Below are 25668 nucleotides of genomic sequence, written 5' to 3' on the forward strand. Positions count from 1 at the left end.
TGTGACGTGCAGTGCCGTCTATGACAGATTGTAGACTCGTGTTCGATTGGCAGAGAGAAGACCAACAAAGGTGGCGGTGCACCCAGTCGGACTGGGCGGAGTGGCTGAGTCCCACCCACTGCACTCGGCTCGGCGCATCCAGACTCGGGCAGCCAGCCAAGCCAGCCCTGTGAGAACAATTACTTACTCGTCGACCCCACGGGAGCAGTTCTGCTTCCCCTGGGCTTAACGTCATATCCTGTAACGTTAAGTGACTGTAGTTCTGCCGAACTCCCGTGCTTCTTTTTTCTTCCCCCCCCCCCCCCCCCCCCCCCCCCCCCCCCCCCCCCACCCCCCCCCCCCCCCCCCCCACCCCCTCCTCCCCTTTGTCCATTATTATCTCTCCGCCTGCGTGGTTTTGATTATCTAGACGTATATGCAGCCAGTTCAACTGGTGCTTGCTCTTGTCTAGACTTTGCATCATTCATAAAAACGGTCTTGGTGAAGAGTGATTGTGCGTCTCAGGTGCCGGCCATCCTCATTCTCATCCGCACATATACGGCTTACGCACGGTTCGCCATGTCTGTAACAATCCACCTGGACCGGCCTCACAAGCACTTCACTAACCTCGACGTTCTCGTTGGGAAAGTGGTGCTCACCCTACCCTCCGAAGCTGCTATAGGAGGGATACAAGTGAAGCTTGAGGGCGAGAGTCGAACACGTCTTGCAGGTCCGCGATATCCGCATCATGAGCAGTCGGACAAAAAGCGGACAGAGATCGAGGTTCACAAGGTGCGTCACTCCACAGTTTCCCCAACCCCACCTTGTAGATCACTCACTGGCAAGGGCCAGGTGGAATGCCCCTCCCTATTCAAGCTGTTACTAAGAACCCTTACAGCTCCTGTATAAGGTTGCTACCGTCTTTCCCACCCCCGAAGTTTTCAACTCGAAGACCCCCGAAAGGGTCTATACGTTCGCCAAAGGGACCTACGAATATCCGTTCAAGTTCAAGGTAATTTCGAAATTGTTTTCTCTGCCATGTTCAGCGTAGACTGATTTCGGATCCTAGTTCCCGTTCAACAATGCCTGCAATTTCCAAAATAGCATGCTCACCAACCTCAACATCACCGGCCTCAAGGTGGAGGTGGCGAAGGATACTCATCGCCATGTGAAGAAAACGCTTCCACCGTCTCTCAGTGGGTTTCCCGGAATGGCCGATATCAAGTACTACGTGAAAGCCACGGTCATCCGTCCACAATTCTACAAGGAGAATATCAGAGGGGTATGTTTTCCCTCTTGTCCGCTGTGACCCCTTCTTGTCTCAATTGCATGAGACTAACGGCCGCTGTAAGATCACCAACCTGAATTTTCTACCAATCGAGCCCCCGCGAACAGGGAATCCAAGCGAAGAGACGTACGCCAGACGCCAACATCAATTCTCGGATCTCCCTCCCGTCTCCAAGAAGAAAGGTCTTTTTCAGAAAATGTCAAGCAGTTCTCTCCAAGAAAGCGCCAGCAACGGTCCTCGTGTGTCCGCAGATTTGAGATTACCCAACCCTTCGATACTCACCTGTAATGAACCTATACCGATGCGAATCATTGTCAAGAAATTGTCTGAATCATACGAAACCATCTTCTTGCAGATGTTACAAGTTGAACTAATTTCATATACACACATTATCGCCCATGACCTCAAGCGGACAGAGAGTGGCACCTGGGTCATGTTGAGCTGCAGCAACATGGCTATACCTCTAGGAAGAGGGGGAGACCCTGCTGAGACCGAATGGACCTTGGATGCTAACATGTGGAACCGCATACCGCTTCCCAGCACTGTAGCTCCATCATTTGAAACGTGCAATGTCTCCAGAACCTACGAACTTGAAGTTCGTGTGGGTCTCACGCATGGATCAGTCGGAAACATGAAAGTATGTTTGCCTCCTCAGCTCTTCATTTCTAGAGACGACTGCTCACTGCTAGTAGCCTCAGCTTATCGTACTTCCGTTGCGCATGCCTGTCAAAGTCTTCTCCGGCATTGCACCTCCACAAGCACTCTTGGAAGCTATAGCTGCAAATGGGAACGTTAAGCCGACTGTGTCCACCTCAACCCGACCTTCAGGTGATGGTCTGCCTCCACCAATGCCTCCTCGGCCCACCCGGCCACCCGCGCCTAGCAACCCAGAAGATGGCTACGACGATGCACCTCCGAGCTACGAAGACGCGATGGCTGATACTCTCAGCCCAATTGATGGCCCTCGTAGAGAGTATAACCCACCAAGCGCCTCCTCCGAAAGATCGTTTGAATCTGGCGCTGATGCAAGATCTCCAGTTGGAAAGGCACCTGAGGCATCGGCACTGTACGGCAATGAGGGGGCCAATTCCTCTGCGGAAACCCTCGATATGCTGCCTTCAACCCCTCCAGAGTCCCGGTCTGGATCACCCGTCTCTCTTGTTTCCCGCCAGCAAAGCGTACTCAAAATACACAAGGCCATTCCTCTAGAGGAGAGCCCTCCGCAATACCAGGCAACAGCGGACAGTCAACCCCAGACATCTAGCAGCCAGGCCGATCACAGACCATTCCGACCAGAGCACCGCACCATGAATCTGGGAGTACCTAATCGGAAGCCAGTTCCTCGTAGTCCAAATCGGGATGTCTAAGGTCCAGTGTGGCTCTACTCCCAACAAGAGTATCATGCTATCATGTCTCTTCAATCGATCTCGGGGTCATTCTTGACTCTTTGAAAATAACTTTTGAGCTCGCAGGATGAATTCAGTCCACTACGTATCTCTAATACTCAGCGATTACACTCTGTTTGCAGCTTCTCTGGTGCCAATTCTCTGAACGTGCAACCAACACATACTACCTGCTATATATTGGAAGCTATGCAATGCAAATACCCCCTATTTTTTACAAGCATAGATATGTATTTCTGTATAAAAGACTCAAAAATACAATTCTGTAAGACCAGTGTTGGTAGAGTACTAGTAGCAGTAGTACTGTTTGGTGTTGCGAACCGTGGGTGGCCGACTACGCGGACCAAAGAGGCTTAGCGGGAAACAGAAGCTTTGGCACTGCATCGGTCACCGTTCGGTCTTTCCTTCCCCGTGCTTTTCGTCGGTTTCCGCGCTGCACTCTCAACATTTCATCATGACTGTTTTCTCCTGTCAATAATATGTCCTTCTCTCCTGCGCGTACGGTTCTCTAAGTGTTCTTGACTTTGAATGGATAGACGATCCGTGCTCCATCTCAAAGGTGTTAATAGCAATTGAGCTCCTTACCCAAAACTGCTCAACCGAGCAACGCGCTGCGGCAATCATATCGAATCTAATTCATCTCAACCGCCTCAGCAAAGTCCTATACTAATGAGCTGCCCCTGGTCGCATTGATTTGGAAGTAGCAGCGGAATTCTCTAGCATTCCATTATGCGTCTCCACTTAACAATCCAGCGTCACGGCTTGCCCGTGACGCGCATTCTTTGGACGACGTCTCCTCACTCTCTATTCGGTCCCAATGCGTCGAATGGCTCGCCCATGATTCCCGCTGCTGCGTCTGCAATCACTTCGACGCGTTTACCTAATGCGCTATACTCAAATGGTGGATACACGTTTGCACAGCTGCTGGAAGATGTGAACGAGGTGATTCCGTTGGAGACGGAATCGGTCCAGTTTGACGAAGAGTGCAGTGGACAGTGGGGTCTTGAAGATTATGTGGTTGAAGTGGGTGGCTCAGAGTGCCTACATTTTATGGAGGTGGACGGCCTATTGCGCGACGGCGATGAGGTCCTGTATGTGCTATCCCATCCATGTTGACCCTCTCATGGCTTCAACTATGTAACCACTAACCGACGCGTCCTTACATGATAGAATCCGTGCGCTACAGATTGAAGATCTTCGGGCCAGGCGGCTTTCCGGTCGCCATCAGATCTCCGGAGATGGCAAACACCTCATCGATGGCGTTCCCTTCGGAAAGCCTTTCCTGAAAAGACCTACTTCGTCCAGGCCTGCAATCACGATTCCACCTAGGAAAAAACGACGGACTACAATCGCAGGGTGGGATTACGGGGTACGCTACGATGATGATGCGGATTGGGAACCACCCAAGCGGCTTCTTTCCAACGTGGAAGTCGATGCACTCAGGAACAGTGGTAATTCCGAAGGGGAAAAGGCGGAAGGGCATGGAACTACGTTTCAGGATGACTTCCAGGATTATCATGAACCTGAGGATGATGATGATGATGGAACAATCATCCGCCACCCCGTGGACCAGGAATCAGAGAGTGATTCTGACATGTCTGATACCCGAGAGGGCGAACTTGAGGAGGAGTTGAAGGCTCTCGCAGAGGATTCAGAAGCCCCTCCCATCACCAAACCTGAAGACCAGGTCAAGCAACAGACTGAGTCTGCGCCCCGTGCTCTCCGCCCCGGGCCTAGGACGCCCTCGACAACACCGAAGAGAGATGCACCTAAGGTTATTCAAAGTACCTCAACCCCGGCTGACTCACGGACGGATGCTAAGGTGGTTCAATTTGAGAACGAGAAGCCAGCCTTGAAGCCCGAAAGCATACTTGTGAGCAAGGCGAAGTCACCTTCCGTGAGTTCGGCTGGCTCTGTCGCAGACGACAGTGACAGCAGCTCACTCTCGACCGACTCTAGTGGTGTGAGTGACTCCAGCTCGGATCAAGACTCGTCTTCGGAATCAGGTCATTCGCTATCGGGCTCAGATGACTCAGATGATTCAAATGAGTCTGATGATTCAGATGATTCAGATGATGAGTCTACTTCGGAGTCTGATGATTCAAGCGCATCAGAATCGGAAGACGAGAATATTTCCGACTCAGACACTAGCGTTGAGGCCCCCATCAAAAATGCTCCGCCCGGAGCAGGATCGTTGCGGACCAAAAAGAGTAATCAACGTAACAAGATGCGTCGCCGACTGGCAAAGCTCAAAGAACTTGGTGCTCTACCCGCGCAAGCTGATTTCGCGGCCCTGCGGGAATGGGAGAATGTGCATGGGTGCGAGTATTATATCCCCGAAACCAAGCCTGAGCCCAAATCCGAAACCAAATCCGGAGCCAAAGCTGAAGTCAACTCTAAAACCCGAGGCGACAAGAAGGAGCAAGAACGCGCAGAATTTGAAGCAAGACGCCAGAAACTGCTCCAGGATCTGGCAGCTGGCGGCGTCGACGTGTCAGTCACTCCGGAGACGGAGAATGTGCCGCCCCATGATGAGAACAAGCGGAAAAGACGTTCTGCAAGGGACGTCTCTGTGAATGGTAACACAGACAGTGATTCATCTAAGAGGCGTACTTTGGATGTTGCTAGCTCTCGGCGAATGCTGTTTGGCTCTCTTGGAGTGAGAGCTCCGCGCAACAAGGAAGACGAAGATGCGACGCGGAGGAAGCTTGCTGCAAACATCACCCATATTCCATCTCGCAAGTCTGTAAGCCAAGACGCAGAGACTGGGCATGAAAGTGACTTGGAGCATAACTGGGAGGAAAGGTTGACCATCAGAGCTACCGAATGTATCTACAACGATATTGAGCTGACGGCGCCACCTTTCCCATTTGAGCAGCGCTGGGATCACGATGCCAGCAACATTATCAGGCAACGCAAAGGCCGGGGCAAGAAGAGGAAGCGGCGCCAACAGCTTCAAGTCTACGACGCGGGGGAGGAAGAATATGGCAATTGGGAGGATAGTTACTTTGACGGAGATGACCAGCTCAATTATGATGACACGGAGCAGCTTAATGGGGAGCACCAAGCAGAATATGAGGCTGAGGAGCCAGCTGAGGATCTGCCTGTCCTGCCCGCTAATCACCTCACCCTTCCAGATCTCTCCGAGGATCACCTACAGCGTGCGTCTGTAATTGCTTTCAAGCAATTGGACCTCTCTAAAGCCACAAACTGGCAGCCCACCGTGTCTGAGTATCGGGTGGCTGAGATACACGATGTTTACGAGGACAATATTCTCAAGATCAGGCTCGCCAAGCGTGACAGAAGGCAAATCGCCGATGTCGACCCGGATGAGGTGGGAAACGATAAACCATATTACACCGGATTTGAAATGCCTGGTCTCGAAGATGATGCGGCGGAGGACGATGGCTTCCGCGAGCTTTCCTTTGCCGACTTCATTGAACCCAAGCTTCTCCGAGCTGCGCCCGCTGCAGGAACTGGGGATGCTGAGAAACCCAGCATGTCAGTACATTAATTTCCTTCACTCCTCTGGCGTATTGAAGCGCTCACCCGACCAAGCTCCCACGCAGCCGAGGAGTCCACCACGCCGAAGATCACGACACCGGCTCGAATTGAGGCCACGGCCGCGCGCGATGGCGACGAAGATGGTCAGCGACCAGCCCCCGCTGCGGGAGATAAGCCGGCTGACTCGGGACCTAATAAGCCTATCCTCCAGGAGACCGTAAACTCCTCGAAGAGTCTTGCAGGCGATTCCAGCCCCGTTCTGTCCCCCCAGTTTCACGGATTCCAGTCCCCACCCCCAACCGGTTGCGCGAAAAAGGCCTCGGGCTCGGCATCCAACCTCATCGCCGACGCCGAACCAATCCCCGATGGCGGTGCTGACCGTCAACCCGACGTGCTTCTGCCTCCTGACAAGAACTCTCCCAATACTCTGGACTCCCCGCAGCGCCCTGACGGCGTCAACCTCGGTCGCGCTGCAGATGCGTCTAATGACGATCTCCAGATGATCAGTAGCCCGCTCAGTGTGCTGTCCTTCAATCAGCTGATGAACCGGTATTTCCCAGCCAAGCGGGAGAGGAGTGATACTCCACCTTCCAACCAGCAAGCCCAGGGAGAAGAGGCCCGCCCGTCCTCACGTTCGTCGACCAGTAGCATGGTTCCGAACCCGTTTTTTGAGATTGGCAGAGCTCGAGAAGAAGGTCAGCAGGAGCTCTCGTCGCAGCCATCGGAAGGCATTGGGGTTACTGCGGGTGATACCACACTAGATCTCCAATCTTTGGTGGGATCGTCTTCCACGCCACCGTCAGGCCAACGATCCGTGCAGAAGAATTCGAAGTGGAAGGACACGGAGGACTCATCCCTGATTAGTGTTGTTCCCGAGAGCATGATTCCACCGGTGGTGCCTCAACCCAACTCCCCAGGAACCCCAGGATCTGAGTCCATTGTGGTGGATCTGACACAGTCCAGCCCCCCGGTGTCGCCCGGGGGCAGTGACAGGGACTTCGGCCGATCGCAGCGGCTGCCGCAAGGACCTGGGTGGGTGCAGAAACACGTACCTCCCACGCAACGCCGTACCCGACAGTCGCTGGCCAGGCTGCGGGGGAAGTCGCGGGAGGGATTAGGCTTGGAGTCGAACCCATCGCGTTGAAGACGGGGAGAGCACGGTAATGAAGATGTGATGCAAGAGACAAGCAGATGGCCAGAGGGTGGTGCATTCATGCTTGAATGACAATGGAATGAAAGAGTAGAATAATGGGCGTCATGATTGGTTTTTTTTTCCCATACTTTCCCTTAAAATATGTACATACATACATACATATATACATACCTACCTACCTACCTACCTACCTACCTACCTACCTACCTACCTACATAAATACACCAGTGTGATACATATTCTAATGCTTGGTCCTTCTTCTCAAGACGAATGTTTGGCACAAGCTCGAGTGTATGAGGTAACCCTACAGTCGAGGCACTCAGGCACTCGCTCAGGCAACGCGACTGTGGGGAAGCTCCGAAGTCTGACAACGTCTAGGAGCTGATTGGCGGAGGAGTGGGGCATGGCTGGCGACGTCATCGAGCTGGGATTCCCAATAGGGAAAGCACGATGGATCGTGCACTGGCACTCACTGGCACTGCACTGGGCACTGCATGGATGGAGTGCAGGCCATCCGCCTTGATCGTTCCTTCCTTCCTCAGCTTCATCCGTCGGATTCTTTTTTCTGACGGAAGTTGAATTTCTTGTTGACCGGGCTTCAATTTCATCATTCTTCCGCCATCATCCGAGCTGGACCTGGTCGAATAACATTATCATCTCGATAGAATACAAGCAAGTCACAAATACATCAATGCTGCATCAACCTGCTTTTTTTACTCTAAACATTATAGTACTATAAATGTTCAAGTCAGTTGACAACTAACTTAATTTACTTCCCCTTCCCCTCCCCCTCCAATTAATCAATCATCATCACCCAATGCGTCTTCCCCTCCTTGTGGCTCGTTCTCCCACCATCACCTCCTCTTCCTCCTTCTCCATCCTCCGCCATACGAATCTAGCTCAACTTCCATCCACTGCTGCTCCTGCTCATCGCCGTTATTTGACGATCTTATCTTCCCCTTCTTCTTCTTCTTCTTCTTCTTCTTCATCTTCATCTTCTTCTCACCGTCCTACAACACTCTGTCGCTGCGGTTACCGTAACATCACTTCCTGTCGCTGCCACTGCTGTGCTCATTCTTCTCCAGCCTCTGCCCGCAATATTCCAGCTAATTCCCACCTGTGCTCCTCTTCTTCTCCTTTGACCGCTCCGCTTGTTCGCTCATTCTCAACCACTAGACCCGCCAAGATGGTCAAGCAATATAAGCTCAAGAACGTCTCGTCCTTCGCGGATGTCAAGGAACTGGACAAGGTTGAATGTGAGGTCGAAGGCATTGAGGAGGGCAAGGTGCTCCTGGTTCGTCATGATGGCCAGGTTCATGCTATGACCCCCAAATGTACCCATTACGGTGCACCCTTGAAACTCGGTGTGGTGGCCCCGGAGGGCCGCATCACTTGCCCCTGGCACGGAGGTAAGCTCGTTTGGCCCCCAGTGTCTGGACTCTCGTCATTAATCCTCACTCATAGCCTGCTTCAATGTCGTCACTGGTGATGTCGAGGATGCTCCGGCCCCGAATGCCCTCAAGAAATTCGAGGTCTTTGAACAGAATGGTGGAGTTTACATCAACGCAGAGGAGTCCGACATCAAGGCTGCTCAGCGGGATCCTGCAATGAAGTGTAAATCATCTGACTCGGAGAGGCTGGTCGTCGTTGGCGGGTATGTGATCTCCGATGCGAGTACAAAGACGGATACTAATGCAGGGTGCGAGCAACAGTGGAAGTGGTACTTTCGGTGTGGTCCAGGCGATCCGTGAACTGAAGTATACTGGTGCCGTGACTGTGATCAGTCGGGAACCCAATCTCATTATTGATCGGACCAAGCTGTCCAAGGCGTTGATCGCGGACCCCGAGAAGATTCAGTGGCGACCCGAGGAGTGGTACAAGGAGGCCTCCATTGAATTTGCCCACGATGACGTGACTGGTGTCGACTTCGCAAAGAAGACAGTTTCCACCAAGTCGGGCAAGTCGTACCCTTACACCAAACTAGTCCTGGCTACGGGAGGCGTGCCGCGCACGCTTCCCTTGGAAGGATTCAAGGATCTGGGTAACATCTTCGTGCTTCGCACTATTCCCGATGTGCAGGCTATTCACCAGGCGCTGGGCGAGCAGAAGAACAAAAAGGTTGTCGTCATCGGCAGCTCTTTCATTGGTATGGAGGTGGGCAACTGCCTCGCGAAAGAAAACGAAGTCACCATCGTCGGGATGGAGAAAGCCCCCATGGAGCGGGTTATGGGTGAACAGGTTGGCCGCATATTCCAAAAGAATCTGGAGAAAGCAGGTGTTAAGTTCAAGCTGGACGCGGGCGTCTCTAAAGCGACACCCTCGAGCTCTGACTCTAGCAAGGTTGGGGCGGTTCATCTCGATGATGGCACCGAGCTGCAAGCCGATCTGGTGATCCTCGGTGTTGGCGTGCGTCCCGCGACCGACTTCCTCAATGACAACCCAGCGATCACTCTCGAGAAGGATGGATCTATCAAGACGGACGAGCACTTCGCCGTCAAGGGACTGAACAACGACGTCTTTGCCATTGGCGATATCGCCACCTACCCATACCACGGACCCGGTGCTGACCAGGAGAATGGCAGCTACACCCGGATCGAGCACTGGAATGTAGCTCAGAACGCCGGTCGTGGCGTAGCCCGTGCCATCGTTCACAGCCTGAAAGCTGGGTCACTGCAGTCCCTGAAGCCTAAGGCATTCATTCCGATCTTCTGGAGTGCTCTGGGCGCTCAGTTGCGGTACTGCGGTAGCACAGTGAACGGGTGGAACGATTTGATCCTGCAGGGAGAGCCGGAGAACGGGAAATTCGCGGCCTACTACACCAAGGGAGAGACGGTAGTGGCCGTGGCGACGATGGGCATGGATCCGATCATGGTCAAGTGTGCGGAATTGATGCGGCGGAAGAATATGCCGACCAAGTCGCAGATCCAGGGTGGGGCGGACGTCTTGGCTGTCGATGTTCCTTCTTCAGTGAGAATTTAAAGATTGAATTTAGTACTCATAGTCAATAGTCTAATAATACCAGCTCTTGTACAAGGAGACAATTTATAGGAGGCTTGAGTAATGGCGATCTTTGAGATATGCTGGAACCCCTGCAACTCTGGTTAAGCCGGAGAACTAGTACTGTCGAAGATATATATCAATGTAGAGCGCATGGGGGGCATTCTCATACAACCAGAGGCCCCATTTGTCCATGCGATTTTGGCTATACCGAAGGGATTTCAAACCTGAAATCTACTGGACGACTAAGAAAATCCACCGACGGGCTTTGAGCCCTACACCGTTCCTCGAGTCACCTACCACCAACACACGATCCGCAGCAAGCGATTGATTCCAAACTGATCAGAAAAAAACGTAATTTTGATTCATCCATCTAACGCCGGGCAAGAGATACAGCAAAGGTGAGCATCAAGGCAAGCAGATGAAATGTATAACGTGAACAGAGAAAGCAAACAGAAAAAAAAACAGACCACAATATTAACATGATTCCATCTCTGGCCCGTTGGGAGCCAAAGGGAAGCGGTGCGCTTGCATATGGCGCTGAGCTCGGATTCGACTCCTTCGTTTTTTTTTCTACCACGAATTATGCTGCAGCCCCTCGTTGGATACACTCACTCACACACACACACACATGCAAAGGGGAAGCAAACGGGATGACAATCATTGAGTGAAGTCACCTAGTCCTTGGACTTCTTCTCCTTCTTCTCCTTCTTTTCCTTTTTAACGGAGGAGGAGGACTTGCTCTTCTTCTCCTTCTTGGGCTTGGTTTTTGTGGGTGTAGCAGCAGTATCTTCGGCCTTTTTGGCATCATCGTCGACGACGACGACGTCGTCGTCCCGGAGCTCATCCACCCGATCCGCGGGAGCGGCGCTGAGCGGGACGGTGAACGAGACCGAGGGCGGCGCGTCGACGCTCGCCTGGCGGCGCGGGGTGCCCATGACACTACCGCCCAGCCCGGTGGAGGGGATCCCGTTCCGCTCGTCCTCCAGCACCCGCGCTTCCTCCTCGGGACTGAGTATCGTGCCCTCGATGCTGATGAACCCCCGGTCCCGTTCCGAGCCCGGGATCACGTCGATGTCGACCACCCGGAACTTGATCGTGCCACGCACGCGGTGGCCCGACACCGACTGGAAGTAGCCCTCTGCCCCGTCATCGTCGTCTTCGTTGATATTGTTGAGGTCGTTGGTGGTGGAGATGTCCGGGTTCGAGTTGGAGGGGTTGAGCGGGTTGGCGTCGGAGGCGAGGGTGACGGGGCTGAAGTGTTCGAGTTCCGGGTCGAATTGGGGCTTGGGATCGGCTTCCGAGGTGTCCGAGTCGGAGTCGTCTGAGTTGGTGGTGGATGGGTTGGTTTCGTCGTTGGGGGTGTTCTTCGCGGTTGTGGTGGTGGTGGATTCGTCCTCGTGTTCGTCGCCTGGAGGAATCCACTTCCAGTTGGAGGGGAGGCGTTTCCGTTCGATACCCACGGAGAAGAGGTTCAGGGCGATCGCGCCCAGGAACCCCTCCGACTGTACGTTGACCCACCCCTCCAGGAGCTGACCACGCTGCGGGCGGAAGACCAGGAAGGTCGCCGTGAGGTAGACGTAGAGGACTCCGTATTCGCCGGCGGTGCGCGCCAGGGTGAGGGGTTGCGGGTGGTCTTCGGTGGCCGCGCCCACCGCGGCGGACTCCGGGCTGTTGGGCGGCGTGCTGGAGATCGTCACGTTGGAGTAGGCCAGCACGATACCCTCGAGCGGCGGGTAGTAGGTCAGGAGCAGCGGGGACAGGTGCTCCGCCATCAGTGAGGCCTGCGCGTGAGTCGGAGAGATGGAGATGGGCGATAGCGGGAGGTAGAGGGTTGCGGTGGTGAGGGTGTAGGGGGAACCTTCGGCAGGCGTAGTGATCGTGGACTTCTTTTGACTCTTGGTTGTTGACTTCTTGCTGCTGCTGCTGCTGCTGCTGCTTTTCTTCTCGCGTATGGGCATCGGGGTCGCTTTTTCGTCGGTGACCGTGTGCTTGCGCTTCTTCTTCGAGGGGGATGAAGTGTCCTTGTGCTTGCGTTTGCGCTCCTTCTCCGGCGAGCGATTCGCTGCCGGGGAGGCAACTTGTGAGTCGATCTCCATCGCGTCGATGGCCATTGTGACTGTTGAAAGCGCAATGGATGCGCTGCGTCGTAATCTGGGGAGTGCGGAGGACGGACTTTACGATGTCGAGAAACTTTTTTTTTTACCTTTTTTTTTTTCCTTCCCTCTCCGTTTTTCCTGTTCGGGGAGAATGATGTCGGGCGGTGGGTGGGGCGGTGAGAGATAAGCGCTGGAAGACAAGGGGAATGGATTACTTCCGTATTTCCCCAGTAAACATCGATTCACATGTGGCTGTAGCTGACATTAGATGGAGGAATAAGCGAGTTTTGTCTGTCAGTCAGTGGAATCTTGGTGGCTTTTCTCTCATGGCGTCGCTTCTGTCTTATATGGGATGGGCGGTCCTTCCAAATGTGAGTCCTCCAAGTTTCCCCGCGACACTGCGTCCCGCCAGGTGTCCCGTCAATCGGGGAGTGCTATACAGCACGCGCACGGCACCGATAATGCCAGGTATCGCTGACAGATCACCTTGACAGTATGCCACATCGATCGCCCAGAGTGTCTACTATGGACTTACCATTCGCGCTGGTGAACCTCGGCCCCAGCCCGGCACCCCTCGATACGCTCGGCATCGCCGTCGCATCTTTATCCTGGTCGTGACCAGCTACCTTCTCTATACGCTTTACGAGACCTTCCACCGGGTGCAAATCGCAGGCGATTTCTACAAGGCTCTTGGGGTCTCGCCCCTGGCCGACGAACGAACAATCAAGTCGCGCTTCCGCCGGCTGGCTGCCCAGCACCATCCGGACAAGATCGGAGCGGGCGACGGGCTGCGCTCCGACGGCTATTTCGTCTATCTGAAGCTGGCGCAAGACACGTTGTTGGATCCAGTTCGACGCTTTGCTTACGATCGGTTCGGACCGAGCATGCTCGAATGGGGAGAGAAGAAGACGATGCAGGAATTCATGTTTGCTGGGTTGCAGCGATCGGTCCCGCAGTACATCGGCGGTCTGGTGACCATCATGATTTTGCACTTCACCTGGTGGTCAGAATGGGGGCGCTATGTGGGTTTCCCCTGAAATACCTCGTCTTTGAAACACCCTCGTACTGACAAACCCCCCCGTCCAGTGGCGCTTTTTTACCTTTGCAGCTCTAATGATCCTCGAGTTGGCACTCATCACACATCCCAAGGCGTTGTTCTTTCCCGCATCCTACCTCCCGGATGCCGTGCAGGGACTATTCGGCGTCTCCTCGAAGAACTCCGGGTTCTATCTGCTGCCGTTCCAGATCCTGACGCTGGCCCAACGGGCCTCGGTGACGTTGCATATCTTCATCTCGCAGGTCACCCCCCCGGAGATCGGCCGACGTGCTTCGTCCAGCGCGGGGGAGCAATTGCATCCAAAGACCATGCAGCAGTTGGGACAGCTGCTGCAGTTGTCCCGGGCCACTGACGGCGAAGCGACTCAGCTACTGCAGCTGGGATTCGCACCGTTTAAGGGTGATCGTGAGGGCGTGGCCACGCTGCGCAAGGGAATGAAGGAAGGCTTGGTGCTGAGTAGCGTCAGAGCCAGTCCGGGGGTGCAGCAGGCTGTGGCGGAGGTGATCCAGCGGGAGAAGCAGGGGAAGGCAGATTGAATTTTGTATATGTGAGGGTTGCGAATCTATAACCTAATGCTCTTCGTAAGTCACGGACCACGTTGAGTTGTAACTATTATAAAGCGCGTCTGATTGTACGAACATCACAAGAGTTCTCACTATTTCGTGGCAATCCTGTCGTACGCGATCGGGAGGGGAATTGATTGGGGATGGAACGCATCTGGACCACTGCAGTTGCCATTGTCCATCGAATCCGGGTTGAGGTTCGGCCCCCATCGAATTCCAACCAGGCCAAGAGAAGCAAACTACTACAAATGCACGAGAATTCATCAACCATGAATTGGGGGGAATAAGCGGAAGGTGGTTAGATAAGCGTCAATGGGGTTCAGCTTCGTATACTCAAATCCAACCGTCAGGCGGGGATTAATTTACCCATCCATTGTCTCATCCTCATCATGGTGGTTGGATTTCGTGTTGAGAGGATCAGAGTGGACACGGGGATTAGTTACGAATACTAGAACACTAGAGATGGGGAGGGGAGGGGAGATGTGATGACATTCCGGAAGTGGCAAGCCGATCGGTAATGGTAATGGATGATGGTGGAAGAAGAAGAGTTTTTTTTTTTTCCCGTCATATTTTTTTCTTGGTTGGGATGAGGTATTTCTGGGCTGCCTCTCCTCTCACGCATCACTTGCATGGGGGAGGGTTCGATGACTACCGGTAGTAGTCTCGGTGTCCGTTCCGGCGTTGCCTCGGCGGTTGATCAGGCGTGATCACAGAGAGCAATTAGTACGTACTACGTGCAGGATGTGTGGGTGTGTGATGAGAGCGAGAGAGAAAGTAAGAAAGAGAGAGGAAAGAAGATGGTTAGAGCACGTATGTCACGGATGTGTGTGGATAGGCAACAGGTAATCCCAGAATTGGGTCATGATGTTGCTGCTACTGCTTGCTGCTGCTGCTGCTTGCTTCTTGACGATCACAAGCAGGATCTTATTCGTAACCAGACCCGTTCGACGCAAGCTGGGAGGGAGTGCACAAAAGTCTAACGCGGCCGAGGCGGGACGGACGATCCATATTTTCCCCTACGATAGTTGAAGGGCGAAAGAGACAAGACATGGTTGGAGTAAGAACTAAAAGAAGGGGTGGATTTTAATTTGGGATAAGAGACGGGGACCAGACCAGACCAGACGAGACGAGACGAGACGAGACAAGACAAGACCAAGACGACTATTATTCTATAACCATCCCATTTGTTTCTGGGTATAAATGTGGAATTGGGAGGAATAGGATGATGGGATGAATGGGATAGAGTGGTTTTCTGTGGAAAGGCCGAATTGATTCCCAACCAGAGGATAATCAATCACTTGACATGAATAGAGAGGAAAGAGAAGCCGAAGAAGCAAGCACCGCAAAGCACAGCAACGCAAAGTACCGGACTCGGAAGTAGAATACCACCACTGCACCACTTCTGCCCCCGGAAGATCCTGGAAGGGGGAAGAGACTGACTAAATAACTAACACTCTAACAAAGTAGTTATTTGAATTCAACTCATTGATCAGCTCAACCTCACCAATTCAGCTATCTCTAGTAGATACTCACAGACTCTACATACAGTAAGTAAGTTAGTACGATGAACTACTACATACAATACATAGTATGAAAGGAAAAGTACATACCTTATATATGCGTCCTCCGTATAGTCTGTGTATTGTGGTGGTTTCCGTACCGTCCCAGTCCATTCCTGGGTCCCATCCGATTAGGGGATCCGCGGTAACGAGGCGTATGAAGACCTCATCCCTTCGAGCTTCTCTCTCACTGACCGCACCAGAAAACTCGTTCCCTAGACGAGCAACACACAACATCCACCCAACCAACCACCACCGCAATGAAACTACCACACGGCGCCTCGACATCCCCATTCCCTTTCATCCCTCCCCCGTCCTTCCTTTCTTTCTTTCCTCTCCCCCCTTCCTCCCTCTCTTCCCATACTATATCCACGATCAACACCACCCACCACCGCCATCACCACTATTCTAGGCCTCACCACCAGACTATGTCACCGCGGCCTCACCCTGCCTGTCTCGATCAGCCCTGCCAGACTCTCGCCTCGCCTTGACCCAATCTCGCCGCCGTGTTTGACCCGATCCACGCCAACGTCCTTCTCTCCACCACCACCAACCCAACCTTACTCTCCGTCACCCACGTCACGATCACCGTTGAATTCCTCATTCACCCCCTTCCCCTTCCTAACAAACCTTCTTCGTCCGATCATTTGGGTCTTAAACTCCTCGTCGCCACTCAGCCTCAAGACGAACCTCGCCTCGGTTTCTTTCCTCTCTCCACCACCGTTCGGGTAGCCTCCTCACCCACTCTCCTCTCTGAAGGGACGAACACTCCCTTCTGAAATCACCTCCACTCCCCGGACCTATTCGACCACCAAGATACCGGCGGCCAGCGCTACTATGGCCACCACCACAACCGTTGCCACGAACGGTCGCTCCAGCCGGTCTGGAAGCTCGAAGAAGATGGTCGTACTCAAATTGTCACCCGATCTACTAAGTCAATTTGCGACACCACCCCCCGAGAGCAAGGAGTCGAAGAACAAGAAGCACATCGACACCCCAGCCGAGTCCCCGGTCAAGATCAAGGAGCCATCGTCCCCGGCTTCCTCATCGGCGGAACTACCCCCCCCGCCCTCCTCCGTGGACAATGCCTCCGATGCAGCATCTACGCCTGCTGCGGGCACCTCCGCTGCCGACACTCCCCGTCGCAAGGGCGTGCCGGGCCCTAAGCCGGGGAGCAAACGGGGCCTAGGCCAAACGGGTGAGACTTACCCGAGGCCGAGAGGCAAGCCCGGTCCTAAGAAGAAGCCTAGACTGTATGTGCTTGTTGCTCCTATTCTCTCAATGTGCATGTCTCACTAACACTGCTGGCCGTACAGTGACGACGGGACTGTCGACCATGCCAAGTTGGCTGCCAATCATAAGCTCGGCCCCAAGGCCAATCTCGGCGCAATCAATGCCGGTCTACGGGCGCTGGACCGTACCGGTGCTCCGTGTCGGAAATGGGAGCGCAAGCCCTTGCAGCTGAAAAGCTTCACAGGCATCCAATGGGCTCTGCCAACCTGGCGCGCTCCCAAACCCCCCAAGCCCGAGGAGAATGGCGAGGCCAAAGAGATGGCACTCGAAACGGGCGACAGTGACAGCAAGGCCAACCAAAGTGCCAGCGGCGTGCCCAGCGAAAAGAGCAACATGGGTGATGGAGATATCACCCCATTGCCTTCGAATATCCCTGACGCCTCCTCGCCGGCTCCTGCCATTGCTATGACTGCCTAGTCGCCTCATATCGCATTCTCACACCTACTTAATGCTTTTTCTTTCTTGTATATTATTTACCTTTGTCACTTTCTCTTTCATGTTGACTCCCATATACCGATTCAGCCCCCATCGCTTTTGATGGGGTACGTGACCGTTATTCGGTACTACCTCTTTTTTGTTTGCTGCCTTTGTTGCTGGGTTGGCGTTGGAACAATCTCGGCCAGGTCACCTCGGTGAACTGCCACACATGATGGTTATTTATCACTGCCTCGAGTGATTCTTCTGATTTAATGTTTCCTCGGTTTCTTGCTCTTTGTTTCCTTCTTTGTTATGTAACACTAGAATTATCGGGTACGGGAACGATCCCCCGTGCAGGGCATGGATGAGCTACTTATTGCAGCAGTTGGAAGCATGTACATTTGCACGGTATATGGATACTAGTTCATCAATCTGGGTGATCAGGATGATCTATCGGCTGGGTTTCTGTTTGTCATGAACATCATCTCATGAATGAAAATCGGCTTCGCTATCCATCGGCATTAATTGTTTTACCGAGTATTTGATTCTGTAAAGATATACATTGGGTCTGTTGTGATTGGTATTCAGATGCCAGCTGTTAGTGTGGAAGGGGACAGATGTGTAGAGGGTGCGATGGCATCACGGTTTGGGAAGTGACTACTAGAATGGCAACTATATGTAGATGAACATGTACTGTACTTCCCTTCGGGCTGGAAATACACACACGGTCTGCAACATCCAGTCATCAGGAGCATTGTGTTGGTAGGTAGACATGCAAGGGCAAAGCATTCTTTTCCTTTCTTGCCTTCCACTTGGCTGGTTCCTGTCAGATGTCATGGACATGCTGCCCCGGGATTGCACTTCTGTTTCCCCGCAGTATGTGTGTCTTGGTCAGGCCATCATCCCCTGTCATACTTCGAATGTGTTCCCTTCCCCTCCCTCCCTCCCTCCTTCTCTCTCGGTCCTTCGGTCTCTGTCTCTCTCGTCACGCGAGCTTCGACATGACCGCTTTCCCCCTGATCCTCGGATCCCCCTTCATCCTCTTCTTCCTCTCTACCAATTTCTTTCCTGTACGGGCTATGTGGACAAACTCTTATCGCGGTCTAGCTCAGCTGAACTTGGGCCCTGATCAGGTGTGAGCAAGCGAGGATTCCTCGTTTCTCCTCACTCGGTTCCTTTGAAACCCTCCGAGTATTTTGTGCTCTCTCAATCTGTACGTCGAACTTCTCCAACTCAGTCTACGGGTGGTAATTCTCCACAATCCGCCGGTTACGGACAACCTTCAGTCCAATCAGGTGGACCGCCGGACGAACAAGAAAAGAGATTATAGAACAAAAGAACAGGAGGGGAAAAAAAAGGCAAGGTCAAATTTACACAGAGAACATAGAGAGCACATTGTGGAGTCAGCGAATGGAGCAACGTGCGGGACATACTTCTGTGAGTGACTCTGAAACCCGAGTCAGTCAATGCTTTTGACTTTATGTATACAAGATTACAGTATGGACGTGTATTGACCAGTTGGGGGCTTTTGGTGTTTCCTTCCCACCCCCCACCCACCACTAAATTAACTAGTAGTCAGTTACTGAACAGGAATAATGACTGACGCATCGTTTCCCCCTTCCGGTGGAGCTCCTCGAGCTCCTCCTCTCTCGACTACTACAACTACTAACGTTACTACTACAACCACCACCACCACCCCATACACTCATCCTCCGAGTATTTCCTCTATCCCACGTCGTTCGTCCTACGCATCCGTTCTGTCCGGTACTGCCGCTCTCTCCTCCACCAGCAGCTCCTCGTTTTCTCATCTGAACCTCGCATATCCACCCCCGCCTTTGACCGCCGCCGACAGCCGCCTGTCCAGGCTATCCGCCGCCGTGGATGCTGATATCATGAACTCGCCCTGGCGGTCGTCTCCCGGTGAGACTCTGCCTCCTCACTCCCGTAAATACGCCAGCTTTCCTCTTCACGATCCTTTCGCCCACCAGCCGGGCAGCTTTACCGACACCGTTCCCTCCTTCACCCCCTCTTATCTCCGCAACTCCCGCTATGTCTCCCGCCTTGAAGCCGCCCGTCGGGCCAAACTCGCCGCCCATCGAGATGCCAACGTGCCCTCCGCCACGTCGATCCCCCCATCAACCTCGTCGAGTCAGGCTAGCTTGCCCCGGATCACCCCTTCCCATCGAGGCATGACCTATGATATTGTCGAACGAGAGACTCCCAACGACGATGACCATTTACTCCCCTTACCCTCCGGGTGGAATGCGGCGGATAAATACTCGGGATTGGAGCTGACGAACGGCGGCTTCGAGGTTCGGTACACGGGCCCAGTCAATAAGCATGATCATGAGGCGGCGGCCGTTCGCGCGGATAACCCCATGCCTCCGCAATGCGGGATCTACTACTTTGAGATCACCGTTCTATCCAAACCTAAAGAAGGGTATGTGCTGATTGAAAGTGCTGACTGAGGGTTCGTGTGGGGTCCGGCTGACAATATTAGGATGATCGGCATTGGATTCTCAAGCAAGAAAGCGTCGATGGAAAGGTTGCCGGGCTGGGAACAAGAATCCTGGGCCTATCATGGGGATGACGGCAAGTCCTTCTTTGGCGAAAGCCAAGGACAAGGTCGCCAATACGGTCCAACTTTCGGAGCAAATGATACGGTGGGATGCGGGGTGAACTTTTCAACCGGCTGTGCCTTTTTCACCAAGAACGGCGTTTTCTTAGGTAGGTCGTGGCACTTCGCAGCCCAACCGACCGAAGGAGGACTAAGTAGTACACAGGGAACGCGTTTCGGGAGTTACGAGACCTCAAAGTCTATCCATCGGTGGGAATGAAGAAGCAACCGCCGGTGCATATCATCGCAAATTTCGGCCAGCAGCCCTTTATGTTCGACATCGATGACATGGTCAAGGTATTGCTTGGTCCCTGCGGCCCTTCTTCTGCCGTTCGCCTTTGCTGACATACTTCTACCACAGAAAGAGAAGTCTCTGGTCTATTCGGAGATTGCCCTGACCAGCACCGCCAATCTCCAGCCGCCATTGGATGAGAATACCTTACTCCAAGAATTAGTGGCGCAATTCCTTGCCCATGACGGCTACGTGGAAACGGCCCGCGCGTTTGCCGAAGAGGTGGCGGCGGAGTCGACGGCGTTAGAGAACGGCCGACCCACTTCGCTACAGAAGTATGAAGTCGAGGAGGATGTGGAAGCAGTTAATCGACAGAGTATGACTCTCCTTGTGCTCACCTGCGGTATCTATAGTGCACTGACTCTGTGATCTTTCTCCAGAGATCCGAGCCGCGATCCTCGACGGAGATATTGACAAGGCGCTTAAGTACACCAATGCATATTACGCCAATGTGTTACAGACCTACCCCCATATTCATTTCAAATTGAGATGTCGCAAATTTCTGGAAATGATGCGGCGGTGCAGTGAGCTATCAGCAACGGCGTCGAAGCGGGGACGATCGACGAATGGCTTGTTGGACAGCGCGGTGTTTGACCAGGAAATGGAATTAGATGACCAAGTGCACGACGGGGACGGATGGGAAGTCGAGGGGATGGAGATTGAAGACTCCGAGACGGCAGCCAAGTCAAAGGAGCTGCTAACCGAAGCTGTACAGTATGGACAACAGCTGTTCATCGACTATCCACCCGATGAACGGGGCGGGGACCGGAAGATGTTGGAAGACATCTTCTCCTTGGTGGCCTATCAGGACGCGCGCCAGTCGGTGCATGGGCACTATCTAGACTCGGCCAACCGCATAGCCGTGGCAGAAGAATTAAACTCGGCCATTTTAGGTAAGCAGACCGGGGATCATGGATGGGTGGCTGCATTGGGTTACGCGGTGGCTAATAACTCGAAACAGTGTCCCTCGGCAAGTCATCGTCGGCGGCGCTGGAGCGCCTGTACCAACAGACGGAGGTGCTGGTGAATGAGATTAGCGAGGAAGGCGGCGCTGGGGCGTTCATTAATGTTCGCCATGACTTCTTGCTTTAATGGAGGATGGGACGAAAGGTGTATGAGGACATGTCTGAATCTGCTGTGATTATTCTATCTAACATACGAAAGACTGGTATCTTTGATGAAAGATTTCCCAGAGCGCCGAAGTCATGGGGACTTTTTCTTTTTTTTTTTTTTTCTTTTCTCTTTTTCTCGTTTTTGTCCCAGCTTCACAGGCCAAGATCCAGCAGCGCTTTCATGCAGCAGCAGTCAAGGGGGGGTTGGTAGGTTGGGCGACAAGGTACAGGTACTAGGTACATACTACTACCTACCTCATAGTACCTCGCTCATCTCATTCGGGGCAGGAATTTAGTCTCGGCTCTAGTGGGGCCGTCCGTCAATGGGTTCAAGGTTAGTAGTACGCGGTGTTTGGCTACTCCGTTAGTAGCACCATAATATACATACATACATTCCATGGTTTGTGGTTTATAAGTCCTTGAAAGATGCTTACTGAATTGCGTGCTGCGAGCAGGTGATGCTGCCTTCCATGAGCTCACTTGAGAAGTCTTCAATGGATTAATAGTAAATAAGTTACTAAGGTAATTACATAGTACCTTACTACTTACTACTAGGTAGGTACTAGGTATCGTTACCGCCTCCCTCAGACCCGGTTGATTTTCACCGCCCAACCGCCCCTCTCAGAGCCAATCATCAATCGGCGCCGCGGGTCTCCGCCTCGAACGGCTTTCAGCTCCGTTTCTCCATCCACCGACCATCCACCCATAATCATAATGATTGCATCCATGATTGGTATCATTCCCCTTCATTTCTCTTGGTCCTTGCCACATTCCTTTCTTCTCCCTCTGAGCCACCGATTCATGCTTCAATCGATCAATTGACAAGTTCTAGCTTGATCTTTCTCGAACTTTTGGGGAGATTTAAGCAAGAAGCAGAGAATCTACCATGGTCTGGTGGAGTCTGTGAGACGGAAACAGAGACGGACAGACACGCAGACAGACAGAGAGACAGACAGACCCTCTCGCGCGATCTGTATCCATCTCGATCTATTCTTGTTTCATCTATCTACGACCGGAGCTTGGACAATCGTCGAGGCTCGGGGGCCTCCGGGCCACTTCATCACGTCGTTCCAGGGGTGCCAGCTCAACTGTTACCCCCTCCCTCCCTTTCTCCATTCTTTAGCTGCGATACTGCTACGGCTGCGTCTGCAACTGCTGCAACTGCTCCCGCTCCTCCTCCCCCTCCCCCCAGCCATGGATTCGTCCACTACTGGTCAGCTTCCCAGCATTCCCGCCCACCCAGCCTCTGCCCACGTCTCGACCACGGATCTTCAATGCTGCTGTGGCCGGAATGATTGTGCATTCTTGCTCCATAATCATCTGGCTCTTGAGGGGCTGGAAAAGGATCTTGCAACTGCTGCTAAACTAGGCCAGGTACGTGTCTGCTGGCAGCGTTCTCCGATTTTCCTTACTTTTCCCGTTTAGTGCATTCTGCCTTCGAGTTGCCTGTTTGTTTATCTGCAGATTTGTTTTTTTCCCCGGCTTCTTGTTGGTTCGGCCTTTCGGCCAATACGTCAGGCAGCATCATTGTTGGCAGCAGAGGTCTGTTCCTTCAGCCACTAAATTTCCCACGGTCACTATCGATGCACCTTGCCCTGCCTGATTCTTAGCCTAGAGACGATGAAGTCGTACAGAACTTAGCCAGACATGAGGCTGTCTGACTGGTGGCCTGTCAAATGGCTTTGCCCACTCACTTGCTTGCTTTCGATGGTCGGCCTATATACTTCTCATCCCTCTCACATACTTTCTCTGTACACTCACATGCCTGATTACTCACCTCATGTCCTTGGCCCCCTTCGCTGATGGAGGGGCGTTATTTACATCGTTTGCTTATCTTGCTTGTCCTTTTATTGGAATTTGACTATCTCGGATTGAATAACTGTTCTCTTTTGGGCGATCGAGTGCCAAGAGGTCTGAAGACTCACGAGACAAGACCGGACGACTGAGGCAGGCCTACCACCTGGCCTGTCACAACATTCCCCAACTCTCTCATGGCGTCTTCCAGTCTCAAGTCTCCCATTCTCTCTCAATGCTTTTTTGTTCGTCATGGCTGTCGCCTCAGACAAGGCCGCATTGGCGGCCACGAGTATGGGCTCCTCATCGCTAACCTTTGCTCTGCAGGCTTTACTCCACCGTCATGAATCTTACATGGCGGAGGCGGAACAGGACCGCCAGCGTCTCCTGCTCAGCATTGAAACTCTCGAACGGGAGAAGCGCGAGGTTCAAGCCGAGAACGCCCGCATCATTGAGGAGAATCGCGACTTGCTGGAGCAATTAGAGGGTCTTAACAAGGCCGTCGCCGATTCTGACCTACACGCCAAATCATTGACATCGCGACTGGAAAACACCGAGACTGAGCTGCGCAAATTGACCATGTCGGCAGCGCGCGCGGCGGATCTCGAAGCCCAGCTCGCACACATGGAGTTGGAGCAGAGTCGACTACAAGAGAGTCTCCAGTCCGCGAAGGAGGAATCCAAGTCGGCCGTCCAACGCTGGAAGCAGGCGGAATGCACTCTCCGTGATCTGCATGATCAAGTTGACCGCATTGAAAAGGAGGCCCGGGAAGAACGAGAGCGTCATGCGGAATTGATCCAACGGATGGAGCGCCGACGAACCGTGGAGCGCGAACTCGATGGCGCGGCTGGTCGATTAAAAGGTGCGGCTGCTGCGCAGGAGCTGGGACGCAATCGCGCGGGCGCCAACGTGGTTTCCCACTTCGTACGCGACATCTTACAGGATAATGCCAACCTACAGATAGGAATCATGGAGCTGCGGGACATGCTCGAAAGCTCGAACCAGGAGGTGCAAAAGCTGCGGGATCAGATTTTGTTTCATCAGCCCCTAGCTGCGTCCGACGGGCAGGAACCTCGGCCGTCAACAACTTTGAGCCAGGAACTGGAAGCGCAAGAGTCACGTCGCGTGTCGCAGGAATACCATATTCACCACCATTATCATCCACCCGCTATCCCTGTTGGCGCCAAAAAGGATCGGGGTTCGCTGTTTCGTCGGGGCAGTAAGAAAAGACGATCTTTGGGAAATGCGGCGGTGCTTAATTCGGCCTCGGGAACACGCAAGCCCAATCACCGCTCGCAGTCATCTACCTCCTCCACATCAACTATATTGTCCCAGACATCTGTTTCTATCCCTCCAGCGGCGTCTCATCGGTGGTCATTGCAAACTCCAATGACGGACTCGGTGGCCAGCTCGCCACAGTCCGCTTACCAACCGCCCTCGATCTTCGACCGCGCGGAACGCGGCTGCGACTTCTCCCAGCCAACTAGCCCAGACAGTACCGTCTTTTCCTCTCCATTGACAAGCCGTCGCAGAAAGTGTCACTCCGATGCATCTTTGCGACGGGATGAGACTGACCATCCGACCCATCCCAATGATGATGAGCTGAGATACGACTATCTCACCCAACGTAATCTGGGTGCTGAATCGCCACACAGAGGGGTCGTGGAAGCCGTGATTCCGGAAGAGATAGAGTCGACGCAGTATGCCGAGTCGGAGCGAGCGGCGTCTCCTTTGATAGCAGACATATTTTCTTCTCCCTACCGCTCTTTGCGTCGGGGCTCGTCCCACGAGAGTCTCTTCTCCGTGGCGGGGATGGACATTCATGCTCCGAGTCGACGTCCGTCGCGGAAGAATGTGAACGACCTTCCTTCGACCACCATGCCCGTCCGCATCCCTCGACGCATTATTCCGTCGAATATGGATTTATTCCCCACACCCCCGGTCATTTCGACGAGCAATGTGACGGTGGGACGAGAGCCAGTCCTAGTGCCAAACCAGCGTCCACAGGCCCTTCTCGCATCGATGACCGGGAACAGACAGCTGCCAACCGAACAAATCGTCCCTGAAGAGGAATACTTGGATAGTAGCGCTGCTACGCCTTCTCGGAAGCTGTCTTTGCCCCGCCGGGTTGGTGGATGGGTCCGCGGTCGCTGGGGCACCGCCGCCGTCTCGGGGCATGAAACCATGCAATCGTCCTCGATTGAGGAGGACACTTCATCCCCAGTGAGGCCCTCCTCCAGTGGGAATAGTACCAGAAGCTCGATGAAGGCTCGAGCAAGCCCAGCTCCGAGCCTGCCCTTCCGGTACCCGGGAGTCAACCAAAAAGGACCGATCATGGGATTTCGCCCCATGTCTCGTGCACCTGTATCCCTACATGCCGACAACTTGGACGAGGGACTTCTCAGGGAGAGCCTTGCTGAGTGACCCTGCTCGGTAATTAATGCCCCGCCAAAGCAACGAACATAGCCTCGTACATAACTCATCTTCGCTCCTTAGATTCGTTCTATTTGAGCATGACTCAGTTGCCTTTGAGCAGCAGCA

General features: G+C 53.4%; 7 protein-coding genes across 7 annotated transcripts; 6 read left to right on the forward strand and 1 right to left on the reverse strand.

The window, feature by feature from the left end:
• Window positions 1–420: 420 nt before the first annotated feature.
• Window positions 421–2936, forward strand: BO72DRAFT_448192 (arrestin (or S-antigen), N-terminal domain protein). Its single transcript, XM_040944731.1, has 5 exons — window positions 421–771; window positions 878–991; window positions 1049–1261; window positions 1332–1904; window positions 1960–2936. The coding sequence occupies exons 1-5, from the start codon at window positions 559–561 to the stop codon at window positions 2632–2634; spliced, it is 1788 nt and encodes a 595-aa protein (XP_040801133.1). The 5' UTR covers window positions 421–558; the 3' UTR covers window positions 2635–2936.
• Window positions 2937–3034: 98 nt separating this feature from the next.
• BO72DRAFT_477559 (uncharacterized protein) lies at window positions 3035–7318 on the forward strand (the record flags this gene model as incomplete). The annotated part of the gene is made up of 3 exons (XM_040947453.1): window positions 3035–3761; window positions 3841–6171; window positions 6229–7318. The coding sequence occupies exons 1-3, from the start codon at window positions 3400–3402 to the stop codon at window positions 7316–7318; spliced, it is 3783 nt and encodes a 1260-aa protein (XP_040801134.1). The 5' UTR covers window positions 3035–3399.
• Window positions 7319–7836: 518 nt separating this feature from the next.
• On the forward strand, window positions 7837–10366 carry nfr1 (putative AIF-like mitochondrial oxidoreductase (Nfrl)). Its single transcript, XM_040944732.1, has 3 exons — window positions 7837–8736; window positions 8792–8981; window positions 9040–10366. The coding sequence occupies exons 1-3, from the start codon at window positions 8145–8147 to the stop codon at window positions 10304–10306; spliced, it is 2049 nt and encodes a 682-aa protein (XP_040801135.1). The 5' UTR covers window positions 7837–8144; the 3' UTR covers window positions 10307–10366.
• A 635-nt stretch (window positions 10367–11001) lies between these two features.
• On the reverse strand, window positions 11002–12438 carry BO72DRAFT_378197 (DNA-directed RNA polymerase I subunit RPA43; the record flags this gene model as incomplete). Its single annotated transcript, XM_040941299.1, has 2 exons — window positions 11002–11079; window positions 11143–12438. The coding sequence occupies 2 exons, from the start codon at window positions 12436–12438 to the stop codon at window positions 11002–11004; spliced, it is 1374 nt and encodes a 457-aa protein (XP_040801136.1).
• Window positions 12439–12669: 231 nt separating this feature from the next.
• Window positions 12670–14046, forward strand: BO72DRAFT_448196 (J domain-containing protein). The gene is made up of 3 exons (XM_040944733.1): window positions 12670–12794; window positions 12918–13445; window positions 13510–14046. Exons 1-3 carry the CDS (start codon window positions 12750–12752, stop codon window positions 14014–14016), a joined length of 1080 nt encoding a protein of 359 aa, XP_040801137.1. The 5' UTR covers window positions 12670–12749; the 3' UTR covers window positions 14017–14046.
• A 2181-nt stretch (window positions 14047–16227) lies between these two features.
• BO72DRAFT_112755 (uncharacterized protein) lies at window positions 16228–17604 on the forward strand. The gene is made up of 2 exons (XM_040938957.1): window positions 16228–16855; window positions 16919–17604. Exons 1-2 carry the CDS (start codon window positions 16440–16442, stop codon window positions 17310–17312), a joined length of 810 nt encoding a protein of 269 aa, XP_040801138.1. The 5' UTR covers window positions 16228–16439; the 3' UTR covers window positions 17313–17604.
• A 1303-nt stretch (window positions 17605–18907) lies between these two features.
• BO72DRAFT_378355 (uncharacterized protein) lies at window positions 18908–25551 on the forward strand (the record flags this gene model as incomplete). Its single annotated transcript, XM_040941305.1, has 8 exons — window positions 18908–19752; window positions 19813–20039; window positions 20096–20226; window positions 20291–20537; window positions 20602–21114; window positions 21183–21289; window positions 22552–22707; window positions 23455–25551. 8 exons carry the CDS (start codon window positions 18908–18910, stop codon window positions 25549–25551), a joined length of 4323 nt encoding a protein of 1440 aa, XP_040801139.1.
• Between the last annotated feature and the right edge of the window lie 117 nt (window positions 25552–25668).

The sequence above is a fragment of the Aspergillus fijiensis genome (assembly GCF_003184825.1).
Source record: "Aspergillus fijiensis CBS 313.89 unplaced genomic scaffold BO72scaffold_24, whole genome shotgun sequence".
Taxonomy (NCBI): Eukaryota; Fungi; Ascomycota; class Eurotiomycetes; order Eurotiales; family Aspergillaceae; genus Aspergillus; species Aspergillus fijiensis.